The sequence below is a fragment of the Carassius gibelio genome, chromosome B18 (assembly GCF_023724105.1).
Source record: "Carassius gibelio isolate Cgi1373 ecotype wild population from Czech Republic chromosome B18, carGib1.2-hapl.c, whole genome shotgun sequence".
NCBI lineage: Eukaryota > Metazoa > Chordata > Actinopteri > Cypriniformes > Cyprinidae > Carassius > Carassius gibelio.
Window position 1 is genome coordinate 20,348,468 of NC_068413.1, and position 20,960 is coordinate 20,369,427.

The 20,960-nt window shown below is 36.9% G+C and overlaps 2 protein-coding genes across 2 annotated transcripts; one reads left to right on the forward strand and one right to left on the reverse strand.

The window, feature by feature from the left end:
- Positions 1-229: 229 nt before the first annotated feature.
- LOC127977807 (peroxisomal membrane protein PEX16-like) lies at positions 230-14,064 on the forward strand. The gene is made up of 11 exons (XM_052582945.1): positions 230-462; positions 783-818; positions 920-996; positions 2,570-2,703; positions 3,085-3,185; positions 5,934-6,014; positions 6,103-6,252; positions 7,470-7,542; positions 10,860-10,979; positions 11,678-11,742; positions 11,852-14,064. The coding sequence occupies exons 1-11, from the start codon at positions 351-353 to the stop codon at positions 11,908-11,910; spliced, it is 1,008 nt and encodes a 335-aa protein (XP_052438905.1). The 5' UTR covers positions 230-350; the 3' UTR covers positions 11,911-14,064.
- A 3,003-nt stretch (positions 14,065-17,067) lies between these two features.
- Positions 17,068-18,886, reverse strand: LOC127977785 (intelectin-like). The gene is made up of 7 exons (XM_052582916.1): positions 18,701-18,886; positions 18,464-18,586; positions 18,145-18,392; positions 17,874-18,032; positions 17,646-17,766; positions 17,422-17,525; positions 17,068-17,260 (listed from the first exon to the last, which is right to left on the reverse strand). The coding sequence occupies exons 1-7, from the start codon at positions 18,855-18,857 to the stop codon at positions 17,108-17,110; spliced, it is 1,065 nt and encodes a 354-aa protein (XP_052438876.1). The 5' UTR covers positions 18,858-18,886; the 3' UTR covers positions 17,068-17,107.
- Between the last annotated feature and the right edge of the window lie 2,074 nt (positions 18,887-20,960).

The following is a 20,960-nucleotide window of genomic DNA, read 5'->3' on the forward strand; positions in this document are numbered from 1 at the left end:
TTAAATATTTGACTACAAATCTCACCTCATAATACCTCCCAGTGATTATTTCCAGGATAAACTGAGATGCTCCCAAGCTGGCTTCTTAAAACTGACTAAATATTTAAAAAGAGCCAAAAGAGCCATTCTTTTGAACGGCTCTTTGAAAGGAACGGATCGCGAAGATCCGGATCCCCTCAAAGAGCCATAAATCCCATCACTACTTTAAACGGCGCACGCGCTCGCCGTACAAGAAGTGGCGTCAGAGGAAAACATCTGCATATGCGGAAGTGTCACTCTACGCGTGTTTCCTGCGATGTGTTGTGTGTGATAGGGAATTTGTTCATTTGTTTGTGATATCGGTGCTCTACATGGATAAACTAGGTCGAATTTATGAGCGTTATCAGGAGTATGTGAGGTCGAACCCTGCAGCCGCGTCTCACCTGGAGAGCAGTGTTCGCGCGCTGAGTTACCTGATCGCAGGTGAGAGAGTCTGCGTCTCAAAGTGAAAGTAAACACAACCGCTCACGCCTTATTCAGCAGTGTCAGATCTATCAAATATAGCAGTAGATCAGTATGCAAACTTCTGTATTATGCTGTTGTCTTCTGTGACTGGTTACTTGTTTTCTTCCAACAACATTAAAATGTGCCAAAGCATCTTTTATATCTAAGCTCTACAAAGTAACTATGCTTAAGAGTATAGCTCTAGTTTTGGCGTTAAATGTTACTGTCTTCAAACTAGCAGTAACTTGAAGAAGCTTTCATCTTTTTGATCATGTAAATTTTGACTTGTCTCATTACAGGTCGCTTCTCAGCCTCTCATGAAATCTCCGAGTTGGGTAGGATTCACTGCTTTACAACATCTTCTTTTTTTGTAGTAAATAGCACGTCTCTAGATGAATTCTCCTGTGAATTTTGTGTTTCTCTCTTTGATTTGCAGTCTACTCCGCATCTAACCTTCTAGTGCTGCTGAACGATGGTATCTTGAGGAAGAATCTCTCCAGGACTTTGCCTAAGGTAATGCATGACCCGTTTTTCATCGTATGGGTTTTTTTAAATTATTATTAACTTTGTTTTATAATGTTAGTAATTTTATTTATTTTTCACTAGCATTTGTTATCTTTGCACATGAAATGATCCACTCACACAAAAAATAAAACATTCCACCTTGTATTGCATCATGCAAAAAAATGATCAGGGATTTGTTCAAAGTAAACCTCAACCACTCTTTGAGACTTGCCATGAAAATATCCTAGCATGCTGACGGGACATAAATATATACTACTTCTAGTACTCAAACACTATTTGACGCCAGAAAACTTCCTTTTAGTGTAGTTTTAAATGCTCTTTTTAAACAAGAGATTTCTGACAGTTCTACCATATTTTGAGTTATGTTAGTTAAATTATGTTTTCATGGTACATCAAGTATCAATCTATTAATAGATCCAGGAAACTTTGATTCTCCATAAAATGACCCGTTCTTTTTTTTTTTTCATTGCCTGCTTTATCATCAAACTTGCATAAGGGACTGATATGTGTTGGCTCTTCAGTTGGCATGGCAACCACCATATAATTATCTTCAAATGAGAGTTTTCTACTGTGAAACTTTAGAGACCGCACAGTCTGTTTCTGCTCAAGAGAAAAGATTCAAAGTGGTGTGTTTAAAGCCACAGCCTGCTGCTTCCTTTGACTGCACATTGTCAAAAAATTAATTTCCCCCTAACTCTGTCACTGTTCTGCAATTGACTTGTTGTTATCCACCTTTGCCCTCCTGATGACAGCCTGGTATTGTTTAAAATAACTTTGATATGGGCAGTGTGGGAAAAAAATACGTCTGACCCCTTCAGGCAAACACATTCATTTCTGTGAGCAAGCACAGTTTACAAAGCTCCTTCATTGTTTTTTTCCTTTATGTTTGTACTTGAGAGACATCTCGGGGATAAACGCTTTTAAAGATTTCCACTGCTTTCAGAGTGGCCTAGCCATGGGGACATGTAGAATGAGTTTGCAATTACAACTACGAGCCATGATCTTAATGGACCTCCTCAGAAGCTGTTTGACTTTATATTTAGTGATTGTTAAAAAGTTTAGTCCTCACTGCAGCTTACTCTAGCCAAGAACTGCCATTTAGACCAAAATAGACCATTTGACTGACATGTGAAGCTTCCTGTCACAGTCTATATTAGAGATGTCTCGATCATGTTTTTATGCTCTGATCCAATCCAAGTCATTGAACATTAAATATCTGCCCATACTGAGTCCCGATCCAATGCTTGTATTTTCCTAGTGCTTGTTGCACACATTAAGTACAGAATGTGTGGTAACAATTATGAATATGGGACTACTTGTATTTTATGTAAAATAATCAGAAAAATTGCAACATAAGAGCACAAAAAAGTATAAGTTTAGAAAGCATGAAGCTTGCGGTGTCAGAATGCCAGTATGTCAGTCAAGTCCAAAGCAAGACACAATCCATCTCGACATCTTAGATCAACAAGATGCAGCGCTGTATCGTTTAAATGTACTATGAGACTGAGATTACAGTACAGCTAACCTCTTCTCAATTTTACGCTTCTGTGTGTTTGTGTAGTCTCTCTCTCAACAGAGGCTGTTAACCTGGTTGTCTGTACTGGAATATGTGGAGGTTTTCACAGAGATGGGAGCCGCTAAGCTTTGGGGAGAAGCTGGACGCTGGCTAGTTATTGTTCTTATTCAGGTTGCCAAGTAAGGACCCTGTTTCAGTATACTTAAAGGGTAGTTCAACAAGAGGACATTATCATCATTTACAAACCCTCATGTTGTTTCAAACCTATATGACTTAGTTCTGTAAAACATGAAGGAAATGTTAAGCAGGATGTTTTGAGATCTTTTCTGTACAGTGAAAGTGACTGAGGGCAGGAACTCTGAAAGAAGAACACAAAAAGCTCTATTGCATTCGCATAGAAATAGTCCATGCAGTTTTTTGAAGCTATATGGCTTTTTATTTTTTCTGAAAATGATGACTACACAAGTGTCATGTTTAGTTGAGCTAATAGTCAATCTGATAATCATTGCTGTATTCTGGGATCTGGCATCCCATTTCTCCATTCTCTCCTGTGTTTTTAGAGCGATCCTGCGTTGTCTCCTGCTTTTCTGGTACAGATCAGGCATCCAGACGTCACCACCTTTAATTCCTCTGGACAGGGATTCTCTGCTCTCTAGTCATGGTGAGATATCATAACCACAAGTGAAATAATATTTGAAAAGATAAACATGAAAAATAACTTTAATAAGAACAAATCCAAATATTTGTACAGAGACAGTATCTTTTACATTATTCTCTCTCCAACCTACGTAGAGCAGACTGCCTTAGAAGAAAATTAATTAGTTGTAGTTATTAAAAATGATTTAGTTAATAATAAAGTAATACTACTACAGGTCCTTCTAAAAAAAATAGCATATTGTGATAAGTTCATTATTTTCCATAATGTAATGATAAAAATTAAACTTTCATATATTTTAGATTCATTGCACACCAACTGAAATATTTCAGGTCTTTTATTGTTTTAATACTGATTATTTTGGCATACAGCTCATGAAAACCCAAAATTCCTATCTCAAAAAAATTATCATATTTCATCCGACCAATAAAAGAAAAGTGTTTTTAATACAAAAAAAAGTCAACCTTCAAATAATTATGTTCAGTTATGCACTCAATACTTGGCGTGGCATGGAGGTGATCAGCCTGTGGCACTGCTGAGGTGTTATGGAGGCCCAGGATGCTTCGATAGCGGCCATAAGCTCATCCAGAGTGTTGGGTCTTGCGTCTCTCAACTTTCTCTTCACAATATCCCACAGATTCTCTATGGGGTTCAGGTCAGGAGAGTTGGCAGGCCAATTGAGCACAGTAATACCATGGTCAGTAAACCATTTACCAGTGGTTTTGGCACTGTGAGCAGGTGCCAGGTCGTGCTGAAAAACGAAATCTTCATCTCCATAAAGCTTTTCAGCAGCTGGAAGCATGAAGTGCTCCAAAATCTCCTGATAGCTAGCTGCATTGACCCTGCCCTTGATAAAACACAGTGGACCAACACCAGCAGCTGACATGGCACCCCAGACCATCACTGACTGTGGGTACTTGACACTGGACTTCAAGCATTTTGGCTTTTCCTTCTCCCCAGTCTTCCTCCAGACTCTGGCACCTTGATTTCCGAATGACATGCAAAATTTGCTTTCATCCCAAAAAAAGTACTTTGGACCACTGAGCGACAGTCCAGTGCTGCTTCTCTGTATGCCATTTCCTGCACACGCCTGTGCACGGTGGCTCTGGTTGTTTCTACTCCAGACTCAGTCCACTGCTTCCGCAGGTCCCCCAAGGTCTGGAATCGGTCCTTCTCCACAATCTTCCTCAGGGTCCGGTCACCTCTTCTCGTTGTGCAGCGTTTTTTGCCACACTTTTTCCTTCCCACAGACTTCCCACTGAGGTGCCTTGATACAGCACTCTGGGAACAGCCTATTCGTTCAGAAATTTCTTTCTGTGTCTTACCCTCTCGCTTGAAGGTGTCAATGATGGCCTTCTGGACAGCAGTCAGGTCGGCAGTCTTACCCATGATTGTGGTTTTGAGTAATGAACCAGGCTGGGAGTTTTTAAAAGCCTCAGGAATCTTATGCAGGTGTTTAGAATTAATTAGTTGATTCAGATGATTAGGTTAATAGCTCATTTAGAGAATCTTTTCATGATATGCTAATTTTTTGAGATAGGATTTTGGGTTTTCATGAGCTGTATGCCAAAATCATCAGTATTAATACAATAAAAGACCTGAAATATTTCAGTTGGGGTGCAATGAATCTAAAATATATGAAAGTTAAATTTTTATCATTACATTATGGAAAATAATGAACTTTTATCACAATATGCTAATTTTTTTAGAAGGACCTGTAATCTAATTAAGAATGTAATAAATAAATAACCGATATAAAATATATGTATATTAAGTGTGACCATGGTAAACTTCCAAGGGGGCCACAGGATGACTTGAAATAATTTAGATTAAAATGCTAGAATGCTATTTTGTAACTGTTGTTATTATTAACATACAGAACTTCACTTAATTATTTTAATATATCAGCATCCGGTTTCTGTTATGAAAATGTTGAAAACAAGCAGAATTATCATAATTACAGCAGAAATGTCTGGGAACCGATGCTTCAGGTCATTGTAGTCATTTTTATTAATGATATTGCTGGCAATAAAAAAACAAATTAAGCCACACTGTGTATTTTTCAGTTAACAAGACCTACAGAAATACAGCACGGTTCTCTATGTATTAGTAACTGTTGTTATTTTGATGCTCACTAATTTATACAGTAAACATATAAATGGTGCCTATACATATTAAGTTATTAAGTAAAAACAGTCCAAATATGTGTGTTTGTTTAGTAATAAACTGTGTAAGTACATGTCTTCATGTGCTATCAACGGCAAGGTAATGGCTTTGATTCGCAAAGAATGCAAGTGATTAAATGTATACCTTCACTGCAATGCAAGTCGCTTTCAGTAGTCTGCCAAATGCATAAAGGTAACTATACTAACACAGAGCTTTCAAACTTAGAAGCCAAAGTTAATTTTCTTTTTTCACTCCATGACTGGAAATGAAACAAACCGAAGCGTTTCTGGAAACTGCCACACAGGACATTTAGCCCAGTCGCACAGAAATAAGCAGAAAAACAATCCAGCTGATGACAATAAATAAACGGCGTGTGAGACAATAAGTACAGTGTATGGCCTGTGCAGATAAGCTGTGATTGTGTAGTTGGGTTGAGCCAGAGCCCGTGGAGTTTCGGAGAAGTGCCCTTGAGCGTAACAACGGGAGACTCGAAAGGAACGGTCTGTTCCTGCAGTCAATGTGCTGCGGGTTCTTTATGTTGAAAAATGATCTGTTGTGCACCGCTCATACTGTGATCTCTCGAAACAGATAACAGTGCTGAAGAAGAAGATGAGGACACTTCGGTCGTGGGCCAGCGTTCAGGAAGAGTGGTGAGACCACTGGGAAGCGGTAAGACCTGACAATACAACCCAGTGTGTCACAAACTTCTGCGTCAATGGAAAGCTGTATCGTGTCTTTTTTTTCTTTTTCTCCATAGCACCGTCATTGCAGTCTCTTCTTTGGGGTCTCCCTCGGAAAAACAAAAGAAGTAGGGATGGAGAAGAGGAGCTCCAGTCAAGCCCCACACCTCTGGGTCTGCAGGAAACCATCGCAGAGTCTCTGTACATCGCTAGACCGCTTGTGCATTGTATCCTTTCTGATAGTTTCTTTTTTATTACAACTTTCAAAGTTATATCAGTGTAATATTATGCCAGGATAGCTGAAATAGTTTCTTTATTCCCAAGAGTGTAGGAACGATCAGTGTTCAGTCCGCTGCTCATGCTTGGTTTTTAAGAGTCATTTTATGTGACTGACTACATATTTTTGTTTTCTTCACAACATGGTCAACTCTTAAAATAAAATAAAATAAAATACAATGATTATTTATTAAAAAAAAAAATGCTCCAATACAGTGATTCTCACTTATTTTCTCTCCAAGGCCCTCTATTGTCCAAATCAATATTCGAAGGTCACCGCTTCTGGTTTCTGGAAATACATTTAAGGGCTCCCGAAGTTTTAAGAGCTGAATGATTTTCAAGCCTCCCTCTCTTTTATCAAGTGAATTTACATGGCTTCTTCAATCGTGATTTTCTGGAGAAGGATTAAGGATAAGGAGTTTTAATTTCTACCTAATGAAATATTTATTTTTTGTAATTATGCCAAAGTGAATGTTCATTATAAAATGCCCTTGAAGTTTTATTAAAGATTTCATTCATTTATATGGCCTTTCCCGGTCTATAAATCACAGATATTGGGTTTCCTCATATATCCAGGTTTTCCGAGTTGTTAAGGGGGTGAATTAATACAAGACATATTTTTAGTTTTAGTTTAAGCTCATTTCAGGCACAGCGCCAGAATTTTTTCTCTACTGGTGCTTAGAAAATAAATTATATTGATGACATCAGAGTTACTTCATGAAGACATGGGGCTAAACGGGGCAATAAAAAATTCTGACGGGGCTTTAGCACTAAACTTTTTTTTTGTCTTAACATTATTCAAACAAAATATATAATACTGTCTGTCTGTCTGTCTGTGGACCACAAGTCACTCATAAGGCTCAATTTTTTAAAATTGAGATTTAGACATCATTTGAAAGCTGAATAAACAAACTTTCCATTGATGTATGGTTTGTTAGGATAGGACAGTATTTGGAGATACAACTATTTGAAAATCTGGAATCTGAGGGTGCAAAAAAATCTAAATATTGAGAAAATCACCTTTAAAGTTGTCCAAATTAATCTTAGCAAACCATTCTTAGCTATGCATACTACTAATCAAAAGTTGTTTATATTTATTTATTTATTTTTGCGGTGGTGATGAAATTATTCGAACATTTTGACATCTGTCATCCTTAACATTTGTAAGTGGCCAGTTTGGGGATTTGTGGAAAACGTTCCTGGAAACCTTGGATCATCTCTGGTCTCTTAGAGATTACCAGGTACAGAGTGCTTTACCTCGCTCTCGCTCTCGCTCTCGCTCTCTCTCTATCTCGCTCTCTCTCTCTATCTCGCTCTCGCTCTCGCTCTCGCTCTCGCTCGCTCTCTCTCTCTCTCTCTCTCTCTCTCTCTCTCTCTCTCTCTCTCTCAATTCAGTTCAGTTCAAATGAGCTTTATTGGCATGACACAATGTTGCCAAAGCAAAAAACAGTGAACAATTTATACAGGCATGTAGATCATTTAAGAGGAAAAAAATTATTCATGGCCATATTGTACATATATTAACACATAACACACACAACACAAAAAAAAACAATAGTTAAATACAATGTAAATATTTACAGAGAGGTGGCAGTAGGATACATACTGCGCTGCTAGGTGGATACACTTTTCTTTCTCTCCCAAAATATATCAGAGTGTCTATGTCGCTCGCTTGCCTGAATTCAGGCACAATTTGAACTATTTGGGAAAAATAAGTGTCTCTAATGTGTTTATATTTGCTGCAGTGTGTGAGGAAGTGCAGCTCGTCCTCCTTGAGTCCCTCTGTGCAGTGAGAACACAGTCAGAACTCTCTCTCTCTCTCCAGCTCTGTTTGTATCGGCTGTCTTCACACACACACACACTTTCTCTCCAGCTCTGTTTGTGTTGGCCCATCTCCACACACAGACTGTGCTCACTCAGACGATACTCAGAAGCTTTCTTTGACCATAGTCTTTAATTTTGATCAAAGTGCCAATTGTCTTTAATCTATAGAAGTACTTTAATTTGTTTGTTTGTGCTACTTTGATCTGCAAATCATGCATGTATTCTTCCTGAGTTTTCCAATTTCTTGAACTTTTGCATGTCTTAATTGAATTGATGAACTGAGTTGGTGTTTTTCCACTAAATAGTGCATGGGTGTCTCTCTGGGTGTCCTGTCCTGTAAGTAAGAGCGCAGTAAGGTAATCATCTGTCAGCGTGTCTGATAGATGGAACCAGAACTTGGCTGTTCTCTTCTGGATTTCTGCTAGAAGGTAGATAATATGCAGTCTCAGCAGTCGAGACTAAGGGCGTTTCTCTGGAGTCCCAGGATGTTCTTGCAGAACTCCAGATGGAACATTTCAGTGGGGTTTTTTTATCCCAAGATGTATAGTTTAATTTAAATGTGGGGCCCCATATCTCACAACTATGTAGAAGAATGGGTCTGAAGATGTTGTCAAAGATTTGTAGCCATAATTGAATAGGTGGGTTGAATTTAAACAAATTTTATGATAGTGTAATAAGCCCTGTGTGTCTTACCAGTCAGATGTTTTATTGCCAGATCAAATTGACCAGAAGCTGAGATAGTGAGACCCAAATAAGTATAACATGTGACATGATTAAGAAGTGTTCCCCCGATTGTATATCTATATTTTTTGTCAGTAAGGCGAGGCTTTTTCTGGAAGATCGTAATTTTGGATTTCTCCATGTTTATTGGTAAGGCCCTGTCTCTACTGTAATCTTTTATAATAAAGAGGCTTTGGTGTAACCCCCTCAAAAATGTTTTCCTTGTTTGTTTGATGAACATATTTTTGTATGAGTGTGTGGAGTGTGTCAATGTGATTTGAAGTTCTCGGTTTTGGCATAAATCCAATTTGACAATTGTTTAAAATGCTGTGTTCTTTAAGAAACTGAATTAATCTGATGAAACAGAGTAGTTTTCCGAGGTTACTGCTCACTGTGATGCCTCTATAATTATTTTGGTCGTACTTCTCACCTTGTTTAAAAATTGGGGTTATCACGTTCTCTTCCCAGATCTCAGGAAAGTGTCCAGATTTTAATAAGAGATTTAATAATGTTAGGATAGATGGCAAGTCTCAGTTTGGGGCTGCTGTGTTTCAGCATTTCATTAGAAATTCCACTTGAAAGCCAGTTGATTTCTTATTTTTTAGGGATTTCATGTTCTCTGTCAGTTCAGTTAATTCTATGGGTTTGTCTAAATGATTTAGCCTGTCTTTTCTAGTGTGTTCCAGGTTATTTAGTTGGGAGGTCAGATGTTTTTGGGCGAGGGTTGGTGCATTTAGTGAATATTATTATTCTTTTTTTTAATGTTCAGTCCAGATATTTGGGTCATAGATGGGAAGGTGTTTGGCCTCTTTGGATTTGTCTAAATTATTCCATAAATCCCAAAAATAATTTTGATCGATTGATTCTTCAATCTTGTTTATTTTTATCACATATCAGTTTTCTTCTGTATTAATAGTGACTTGTGTAGTTTAAGGGTTTGTTGATATGTGGCTCATTTTTCTGAGGGCTTTTCTGACCACTGTAGAAAAGATACGAGTTAACTGTTCATTTAGTAAATTGATACTTCTCTTCTCTTCACTAAATGTAGTCAAGAGAAATGAGTCTATCATGTTATCAGCACAGGTGCTGTGGAGCGCAGCTTCATACTGGACAGGACTATCTTTACTCCATATAAATGTGTGGGGGTGTGGGGGGGGGGGATATAATTGAACTTTCTGTTCTGAAGATGGCAGATGATTCCCTGACCTGTTGAGACTGAGGACTATGTGACTGTGGTCTGATAATGGCAGCTGTGGCATCACTGTGAAATAATTGTGTCTATATCTGTGATGGTGTAATCTACCGTGCTGCTGCCTAGATATGAGGAGTATGTACATCGGCCCAGAGAGTCACCTTTCATTCTGCCATTGACTATGTATAGGCCCAGGCTTTTGCAGAGCTGCAGGACTTGTTTTCCATGTCTGTTAATTACGTTGTCGTAATTCTAGCGTGTTTTGGTAAAACCTTTTTGTTGATGATGAAATGAACAGTTTATATATTTGTCCCCAGTCAGAGCTGATGTAGTCCACTTCCTTCCCCGTTCTGGTGTTCAGATCCCCCATCAATAGAACTGAACCTATAGACTGGAAGTGATTGATCTCTTATTGTAGGGTTGAGAAGATGTCTTAGTTATAATAAGGCGACTCATTTGGGGTGATCTACTGTATGTGGAACACAGGTACAGGTCCTCATCTAAACACAAAATCTCTTTTTAAATTTTTATCCAAATATGTGTTTTATCCCTTTTTCGTGGGTTGAATATACTGCCACAGATGGTCTTTAAACCAGACTATGATTCCTTCATTAGGCTGTTTGACTGAGGGTATACGCAGCTCTCTGTAGTTTGAAGGGGTGTAGGTTTTAGAGTCTAAACGACTCCATGTCTTAAATAAAATAATTATATTATTTTATTATTCTCTTTCTCTCTCTCTCTTTCTCTCTCTCTCTCTCTCTGTCTTCTCAGGCTGTCTCTGAAGAGTTATTGAAGTTCAGACTGATGCTGTTTTCTGTCCAGTTTCAGTTTGTTGAGCGACATCAAGACGCTGAACCGCAGAGAGAGGGCTGAGATGAGGAGACGGGCCTTCCTTCTCCTCTACTACCTGCTCCGCTCCCCCTTCTATGACCGATACTCTGAGTCAGTGTCTCCTTTACTGTATCCGTTGCATTTGTGTGCTCTTGATGCACTTCTGGTAGTGTTTTGTTCAAATCCTTAAGCTTAAAATAGTTCACCCAAAAAACGGAATATTTGCTAAAAATCAGAATTTGCCGTCTAAGATTAAGCATTGCACCATCGGATCCTTTGTGGTGAATGGGTGCCGTCAGAATGAGAGCCCAAGCAGCTGATAAAAGCATCACAGTATTCCTCACGAGTCCATAAATGAATGACTTGTGAACTGAAAAGCTGCATATCAGTAAGAACTTTAAACCATTGTTTCTGGGCAAAATGCGTAGTCCATAATATTGCTTTCTCCAGTAAAAAAAAAAAAAAAAGTTTAAAAAAGTGAAAGTGAAAACCCATTCACTGCAGAGCATCCTTTGGTGAGCAAGTGATGGAGTGCTAAAGTTCTCCAAATCTGAGATTGCACAAAGAAACATTCTCAACCCATCAAAGTTACAATCTGCACCTGCCAGATAATAAAGTTAGTAAGACTGTGCAACCAATCAGAAAACCCTACCAGCTGCTTATCCACTTGGCAGCATCACAGAAATATTTTCTCAAGAAAATATCAAAAAAGAGTTTTACGATTGCACTATTTAGGTTTCCAAATGCACAAGTTTACTGCATAAAAATGCTTTTTGTTCCCAGATCTAATGTCTCTTTTACACTCACAGGACGAAGATCCTCTTCCTTCTTCGCTTCTTGGCAGATTATGTTCCCGGAGTCGGTTTGGTTGCGCGTAAGTGCCGTATCCATCTCACCCAATGGATGTTCAGTGCCGTCACACTAAAAGCTTTAAAAAAGCTCAGAGATATGTGCTGACTGGTTTTCTTTTTCTGTCCTCTCAGGTCCACTGATGGAGTACTTGCCCATTTGGCAGAAGATCTACTTTTATAACTGGGGCTGACATCAAAGTGAATCTTTCACAGGTCAGCGCTGCCAAAATGTTTGCAGAATGAGAGGAAGCTATTTAGAGGATGCGAGAGCGACACTCGAGGACTCACATCACACCTGTGCCAGAACATTACCACATTTATTGAGGAGTTACAGGTACACTGCTGGCGTATGAGAATATGCATCTGGATAATGATCCTCCGAATGCTGTTTTTGTTTATCTTTTAGCTTTCGCAATTTTATGCATCTGAGCCACATTTTTTTTGCACTTATAAACATCTGTTATTGAATGAGTTTTGGCCAGACTTCAAGCTCTCCTGTCCCATAATCTATCCCTCAACACGAATGCCTTCCTTTTAATTTAGATGTTTATTTCCAAGGAGGATAGTTTTATTGAATGCATTACTTGACTGGCTGAAATGAAGTCAATTAGACGGATGTTTGGTTTTTTGTTCGTTCTGATTTGTGCCAAAGATGAAATGAAGCTGAATGTGATGCTTTTAATTGTAGCTACTGTACAATGAAATGATTCATCAAATAGGTATAAAGGTCCCTGTGGTTTATTATTATTATTATTATTATTATTATTATTTTGTGAAGGCCTGCCCCATCTAACTATTAGTAAAATTAATGAATAATAATTTAGCTGTAAATAAAATTATCCACATGATGACCTTTCACCTGATGATTATTAAATTATTATTAATTTACAAGAACGATATGAAGAGTGCATGTACAGCTGTTGTTTATATTGCTGTGTGTAGCCTGTGGAAGTAACATTTCAATTCAATATTTTCCTAATGACAATTTAAATTGGTTTATAACAACCTTTTCCCATTTTTATCACAGAATAAGTCAGAAAAAATATCTTATAGTATCTATACTAAATAATACGTCAATCAGTAGTGCATTATTCAGATAGTTTATTTATTTATTACCTGGAGATCATTTGGAAAAACACGCATAAACCATATATTTTCACAATCGTGTTTTTATTGTCTTAACGTTTCATCCGTAACGTTTCTGCTTTTCATTCAGCTCAGCTACAGCGATAGCCTGTTGCTTTTGTCCATTGTAGGGATTTCCTGCACATCCTAAGTTATTACTTTTATGAGTCTGTTTTGGACGTTTTGCGTGAGAGCGCCCTCTGGCTTTGAGTATGAATAAAACATGCACTGCATGAGAGAGTTCTGCGCTCCTGATATTCACATCTCCACATTTTGGATACAAATAAAATGTCAGGTAACGCATCGATACTGTCTCTTAGAATTTAAATCTAAAAATCCTCTACGTGAACACACCTGTCCAAATAAAGTGAAGGGGACAAATTTACATTTTATTAAAATGAAATATTTATTAAATATTAAACATGCAGCTATCGTTGTTCTACACACAGCAATATAAACAAAGGTGCCTGTTCTCTTCTGTTCTTGCTGTTTGATTGAGAAAAGTTTGAAATGGCGTCGAGGGATCTTGTCTAAAAACTCTCCATACTTTCAACTTATTATTACAGTATTTTTAAATTGAAATACAATGTTTAATTAATGTAATTATCACAGCACTGACTAAACAGTCTTATACTGATTTTCTCATCCTCCGAATTATACTTATCAATCCTGTTTTTAGTGTCATTATCATTCAAAAAAATGAATAAAACCAGAACAGGATTAGAAGAGAATTCTATTTTAAATAAGATAGAAATATTTTTCTGCAACAACAACAGTACTGTTTACAACAGCAAAACCACCATAAACTCTAATAATAATATAATTCAGTTACGAATTCCAGAGTAATTAAGATGTGCAAAGAAAAAATTATTTAACTTTTAACCTTAAAATGGTCTTTTCTGTTCTTTTTATTTTTTTAAAAATGCATCACAGCATTTGCTGCCGTATCAATACAGAATCATCGGTTTCAATACACATAGCATCAAGGAGCACAGCCCTAGTGAAAGCCATGCTCCTTTTATACTTTGAGCACCTGCCCCTCCAAATGTTTCTGCACGGCCCTGATTATGTGTGAAATAAACTCATCTGAGTTTCTGTTTTAAAACCCATCGTTATTTTGATTGAAAGACCCGAAGCAAAAATGTTTTGAAATGCTGCAAGTGTGGATAATTGGTTATGTATATACATCTATGCATTTAATAAATCTTTAAATAATAAGAGTCCTCATGCCTCAAGTGTTTTCCATCAGAGAGGGGAATTTATAATGCTGCTAAGAGCTGCTCGTACACATATGAGCCATATCTCAAGGTCTGATCTCACAATGTTTTCGTTCAGCTTTTCAAATCAATGTTTGAATTAAACATAACTGTGATGTATGTCCTCCAGATTCAGAGTCCCAGCAGCCCCCTCGCTGTGCTGTAGTGTATATGCTCATGAAAAAAAGCCCTGAACTACAGTATCAGCAATGCTGAAAATGATAAACTGCTTCCTAAAGGAAGGCAAAAAAAATATCCTCTTGGACCTCAGAGTTAGGGACAGCCAAGCTATCCGTTATACATCCCTGTGGGGTTAAAAGATATCTCTCTTGAATTGTGCCCCTAGATATTCACTAGCTCCCCATTGCAATCCATCGATCACTTTTGATCTCTTTTCATGCTGAGTTCACATATTGTGGGAACCTCAGTGGGGTATTTTTAAGATTATTGCACGTAACATAGACCTGTAATCTGTCTAACCATTTTATAATTCAATTAGTTTAATAAATTCGAAAGCTTTTTCACCACCAGCAAATTACCTTCCGTGTTTGGAAGGGATCAATATCTAAATCAATTTAAAAACAATTAATCCTTTATAGAGTCCCTTAATCACGCCTAGCATTGATTTCCTGATAAAAATGCATTTGCTTTTGTGGTGTTCTTTAAAAATTTTTATTGACAAATGAATACATGTAAAGTAACACATAGGCTTTGTCAGGTATATATAGATACATTACTGAATGGGCCAAAACAAAAATATCTTATTTCAGAAATGTGTAATAGATTGCATAGTTTTAAATAAGCCTTTCCACCACTGTCAAACGATTAATCGTGATTAATCACATCCGAAATAATAGTTGTTGTTTTTACATGATAAATGTGTGTATTCATTAAGTATATATAAATACACACACATGCATGTATCATGTATATATGTGTGAATTTTTTTTAAATATATTTTAAATATATTTAATATAAATTATATGAATATAAATATATACATGTACTGTACATATTTTTAAAACATACTGTATGTGAGTGTATGTGTATGTGTGTGTATATATATATATATATATATATATATATATATATATATATATATATATATATATATATATATATATATATATATATATATATATATATATACATAATAAATGTACACAGTACACTTAAACATTATGTAAACAAATAGGTTACACTTTATTTCGATAGTCCACTTAAGACATTCTACTGACTGTAAATAACTTTGTAACTACATGTCGACTACATATCAACTAAATCTCAGAAATTTGCAACTACATGTCTACTAACTCTCAGAGTAGACTCTTAGGGTAGGTTTAGGGTTAGTGTTAGGGGTAGGTTTAGGCTTAGTTTAAGTTGACAATAAGTTGACAAAGAAAGTGTTAGAAGATATTAAGCAGACAGTCTACTAATACTCTACTAACTGCTAGTTGTCATGTAGTTGCAAAGTTACTTACTGCTAGTAGAATGTCTAAAGTGGACTATCAAAATAAAGTGTTACCAACAAATATTTTTATTTTGGATGCGATTAATCACGATTAATCACTTGACAGCACTAATTTAATTATATCATATGTAGATGTGAGTGGGTCATACGAACAAAATCTCTTATCACAAAATGAGCAATTTTATTTCACAGCAATAACGATTTATCACAAAATACAGTTATTTTTGCTGGAAATGTTTTTTTTTTTTTACTGACTTTAGTGTCGATATCAAAGCAAAAAATGATACTAACCATAAATAATCTAAGTAAAAGGTTCTCAAGCTTACTTATTGCAAGTTAACAAGTCAGTAACAACTGCATAGAACACAGATTCAAATGAAATGAACTGTGCCCTCCAACCTGCGCACGTGAAAATATATGCTGAACAGTTATGGACAGATGCAAAAATGAGTTGGAAAAGCCATCTGATTGAATTCTACTCTGCTCTCAATGTTCATACTATCAATACTACAGTATGTAAGATTAGAATGAGTGTGTCCCAGAACATAGCATGTTGAACAGGGTATGCCATTGGAAAGAGGAATTAAAGCCTTTGTGAATATTCATAGTTCTTTTAATAGCTTTAAATTATGATCTTTTACGGGACCATCCCTCACGTTCACCTAAGCTTTAAAGCTTGAACGTATTTGAAAAATAACCTATTTATCTAATAATCGTAGAATTTCAAATACAGTGGATTTCATCAACATCACTCAAATTAACAAAAATGAAGTGTATCATTTTAATGTATATTTCACTAACTTTAATGTTGACACATTATTTTTGTTATTATACGTCCATGTCACTTTCCAGTTAATATTCTCAAAATGGTTACTCCAAGTGTTTAATATGAAAAAATAAAGGACAATGAATCAAAGGTCTAAAATCTTTCTTTTTGAATTATTGCTATCTTTTAGCAAATAAAAGACAGTAGTATTGATTATTTGAACATAATATATTTATTTTTCTAATTTTGAACAGTTGAAACCAATGAACCCAAGAAACCCATGAACATTGAAAGAGGAGGTATAAAATATGAATCACCAGAAGATCAATAAATGTCTAATCTGATTTTTCAGTTACAATTCAGTTGCCATATATATGTAAATAGTATAGTAAAGAAACACGGTCACACTTTATTTTAGGGTCCAATTCTCACTATTAACTAACCATTAACTATGACTTTTGCCTCAATTAACTCCTTACTTGCTGCTTATAAATAGTTTATAAGGTAGTTGTTAAGTTTAGGGAATTGGGTAGGATTATGGATGTTATGCTTCATTTGTACTTTATAAGCACTAATAAACAGCCAATTTGTTAATAATAGACTTGCTAATAAGCAACTACTTATTAGTGTGAATTGGACCCTATACTAAAGTGTTACCAGAAACACATTTGAGCAAATAATTGTCTATCTAACATTCTAATGTTAATCAATATGGAATATCTCAGAATGAAGAAGGGAAGAAAGCTGGCGATTATAGATTGACCAGAATGTCAGCGATAAAAGAGAAGCACAGCTGCCTCGGTTATCTCTTTGGAAGCACTCCATCCCTTATTAGTACCATATCCATCCCAGTCAAAGCTCGTAAAGTCCCCACACTGTCTAGGGGTGGCTTCAGGAAAGTGTCCACCTCCACCAATACAGAACTGTGACAATATGAGTATATTACAAACAACAAAACACATCTACAGACACTTTATCTCCAATGTAAATGAATAACTATTAATGCATTATGTGGTGATTAACAGCATGTCACAAACGCTGTCCATAGACATCGATTTAAATCCAGAATATTTCGTCAACTCACATGTTCAGTGTGACAGGCGGTTGGTTTGACACCTGAACAAAGAGCCATGGCTGCCCCTTCGGTATTAAAGACTCTGAATGCGATGAATCCAGGTGTTAATATTTCTAAGGAAATGCAGAGAATGTAACACATACAGTATGACATGGCTTTCATTCATTGAACTGATTCAAAATTTAAACATTTCAAAAATGTGAATCATACAGGCTAAAGAGAATTTGACATACGTCTTGAATTGGGACCGTACAAGTTTTTGTTGTAATCCACATTTCCGGTATCATACACTATTGGAATAGCAGGTCCATTATCAGTGAGGTTTGCACCTAATGCAAACCTCACAGGGAATTTCTAGGAAAATAAGAGATAAAATTTTTATAATTGTACAAAATTGTAATCTTTGACTATTTTTTGTGTGTGTTTCAAACTCTATAAACTAGTATCCAAGTTCATCTCACCTTGAATAAATAGAAAAGGTTTCCTCCGTAGAGGTTTAAGAAGTGATTTTCCGTGTGGTATCGCAGGATGGAGGAAGCGGACCACTGTTCCAAATCAATATTATTAGGAACATGCCACACAGACACATCTTGTGCCGTAATGTCATAGTATCCAGGGTTCTGTGACATGAAGGAAACATACTGTCATTTCAAATTCTACATCAACATCTTTTGATTGTCTGTCTAGTGTCTCAGTGTCCTTTATGTGAAACCATTAATGTAATAAAAATACCTTATAATCATCACTTGTAGAGGACTCTGCTGTTCCGAATGTGATTGTGTTGGCCCATGTGCCCTCTCCATCAGGCCGGTTTGGGTCACTGCCCTGCTGATTAGACCAGCGATCACCAAGAGTACACTTTCCATACATGTTGTTTTCATGAACACTGGCAACCAGCGTCCAGCCGCCGCCAGCAGTGGTCATATCACAGAACGTCTGGTAAAGGACTCCTCTTGATGAGTTCAGATAATAAAGACCATCTGCATGAACAGAAGCATTCCTTAAACACAGTTGTTACTTAAGATCAAATATTATCATAAAATGAGCGTACCATCATAAACCTGATATTTTTCATGAAGTTCCTTGCAGTTTCGAGCAACTCTTCTCTGAAGCATTGCATCCTCAAGTTTGACCTTGGTATCACCGGTTTTGACATATGTTACTTCTTGATCCACTACAATGTGAGACATAAAGGTTTAGTGGAATGTATTGGGATACAAAATGTAATTTTCAATGCTTTAAAATAAATACATTACAATCCAAACAAATGATTACATATATTACTTACAAATGATCACACTTCCAGCCTCACAGAGCCATAGATTCAGTGAGAGACTGAAAAGGATCGCTAAAAACATTGGTGGAAGAACCATAGTCTGCAAACACATGGGGAAAAAGTTCTTCACAATTAAACTCAAAGCTGTAATTAATGTTATTGGTTCCATGTTTCTCTAAAAGACTGCTTACTAAAAGCATATAGGCTATGTATATTTGAAAATATCATTTTTATGTTACAACAACTCTTACGTTTGTTTCTGGTCTTCTCTCAGAGGAGTTGGCAAGCACTGTTGAGGTTTTTGTCTGAGAATAAAGCTCAAATCCAGTCCATTCGGTCCACATTACCCACACTGAATGTTTTGGTGGGGTCAAGGACTTGAACAGAAACCAATGACAATATATTTACCGATTTTGAGATAGGATGCTACAAATATGATATTTTGAAGAATGTTTGTAACAGACCCATTTTGGTTACCATTGACATATTGTATGGACAAAACAAACAAACAGACATTTACCTTTTTTATTTTATACAGGATTCAATATATTCCATTCAAAATAGTTAGGGACCACTTTGTATACTGTATCTCAGACTGATAATTAAAGACCAAGGGTCCTATAATACACCTGGCACAATGCGACGCAAGGTGCTGCGCAAGTGTGCTTGTTAGTTTCAGGCCGGCGCCGTTCGCATTTTCAAGTCCAGCGCCATGTCATTTAATTAGCAAATGCATTTGCACTCATTTGTGCGCCCATGGGTGTGCTGGTCTAAAAAAGAGGAGTGTTAAGGCAAATTGCTGGTGCAAAATAGACTGTGCCATAGACCAACTCAAAGCTGGTCTAAAGTCTGGGGCAATGATTTTCTTTGTTATTTAAAGAGCGTATTAGTATAGGCGGGTCCGCAACGCACGTATGTAACCCCTCTCTCCCAGGTCCTCTCCGACGCTCTGTGGGTGGTCTGGGTATGCTGGTATTTAAACACTATTACTGGGCTACCAATGTTAAGGCTTTAATGATCTGGGAGACGAGAGCACCAGGAAATCTGACCCCAGATGTTCTTCTTAAGGGTGCAAATGGAGACGAGCCTGGCTGGGACCTTGTTACGTATCATTAGTGAATAAACTATGTTTGTGTTGAAAAATTCAGTCAAAAACCAAGTATAAGAAAAGTCCAGTCACTGCCAGAGACCTCAGTGTATACACTACAGTCATTATTTTTAACCCCCATGGTCTGACAGACCCCTTTTTTGTTTGAAAGGAGAAGGGTTTAAGTTCTATTAAAGGTGCTGTAGGGAACTTTTGTAAAAAAAATATTTTTTACATATTTGTTAAACCTGTCATTATGTCCTGAGAGTAGAATATGAGACAGATAATCTGTGAAAAAATCAAGCTCCTCTGGCTCCTCCCAGTGCTCCTATTGCCATTTGCAGAAAGTCATGCGCTCCCGCTAAAAAACAACCAATCAGAGCTGTGGTCCGTAACTTTATTTGTGTTCAAAATGTAGAAAAATGTATATAATAAGCGAGTACACCATGAATCCATTTTCCAAACCGTGTTTTTAGCTTGTCCTGAATCACTAGGGTGCACCTATAATAAGTGTTTATATTCGGACTATTTTAGATTGCTTCGGGGATACCGCGGCGGAGTAACCCAGTACCTTTGTGATTCTTCATAGACATAAACAGAGAGAAGTAGTTCCGGCTACGATGTTCTTACGCAAGATGCAAGCAGTTCTGTTTATTAACCGCTAGAGCGTCAAAAGTTCCCTACTGCAGCTTTAAGGATCTTTATGTTGAGCGAAGGTTTACATCATTTAATCAGACTGAAGGTTGATCTGCCCCATTCACACTTTTTTCATTATTTACAAATTGGGCATTGTGAAGTCCAAAATGTATCATCTGAATGCAGTACCATCTGCTCAGTCAACAGCAGACATCAGTTGATACAATTCAAGGTCATTCATTTCTTACTTTATACAAAAATCAAACTCCATGAAATGTTCTCTTCTGTTTCACCATTGTGTGACAAGTGCAAAGTCGCTGATGCAACTGATCATGCTTTTTTGCCCTTCACTGCCATTCATTGTCAGGATTTTGGACTTATATATTTGAGTGGTACTCTAAGGCCAATAATAGGCTTATTCTGCTGGCAATGGAACTTCTCACAACACAACCCTAGCCTTCCAAAAGCCTTACACTGGGTCTGATCGTGGCCAAGAGACTGGAAGTCATCCTCACCTCCCTCTTTTTGAATTTCGATTTTCTATAAGAT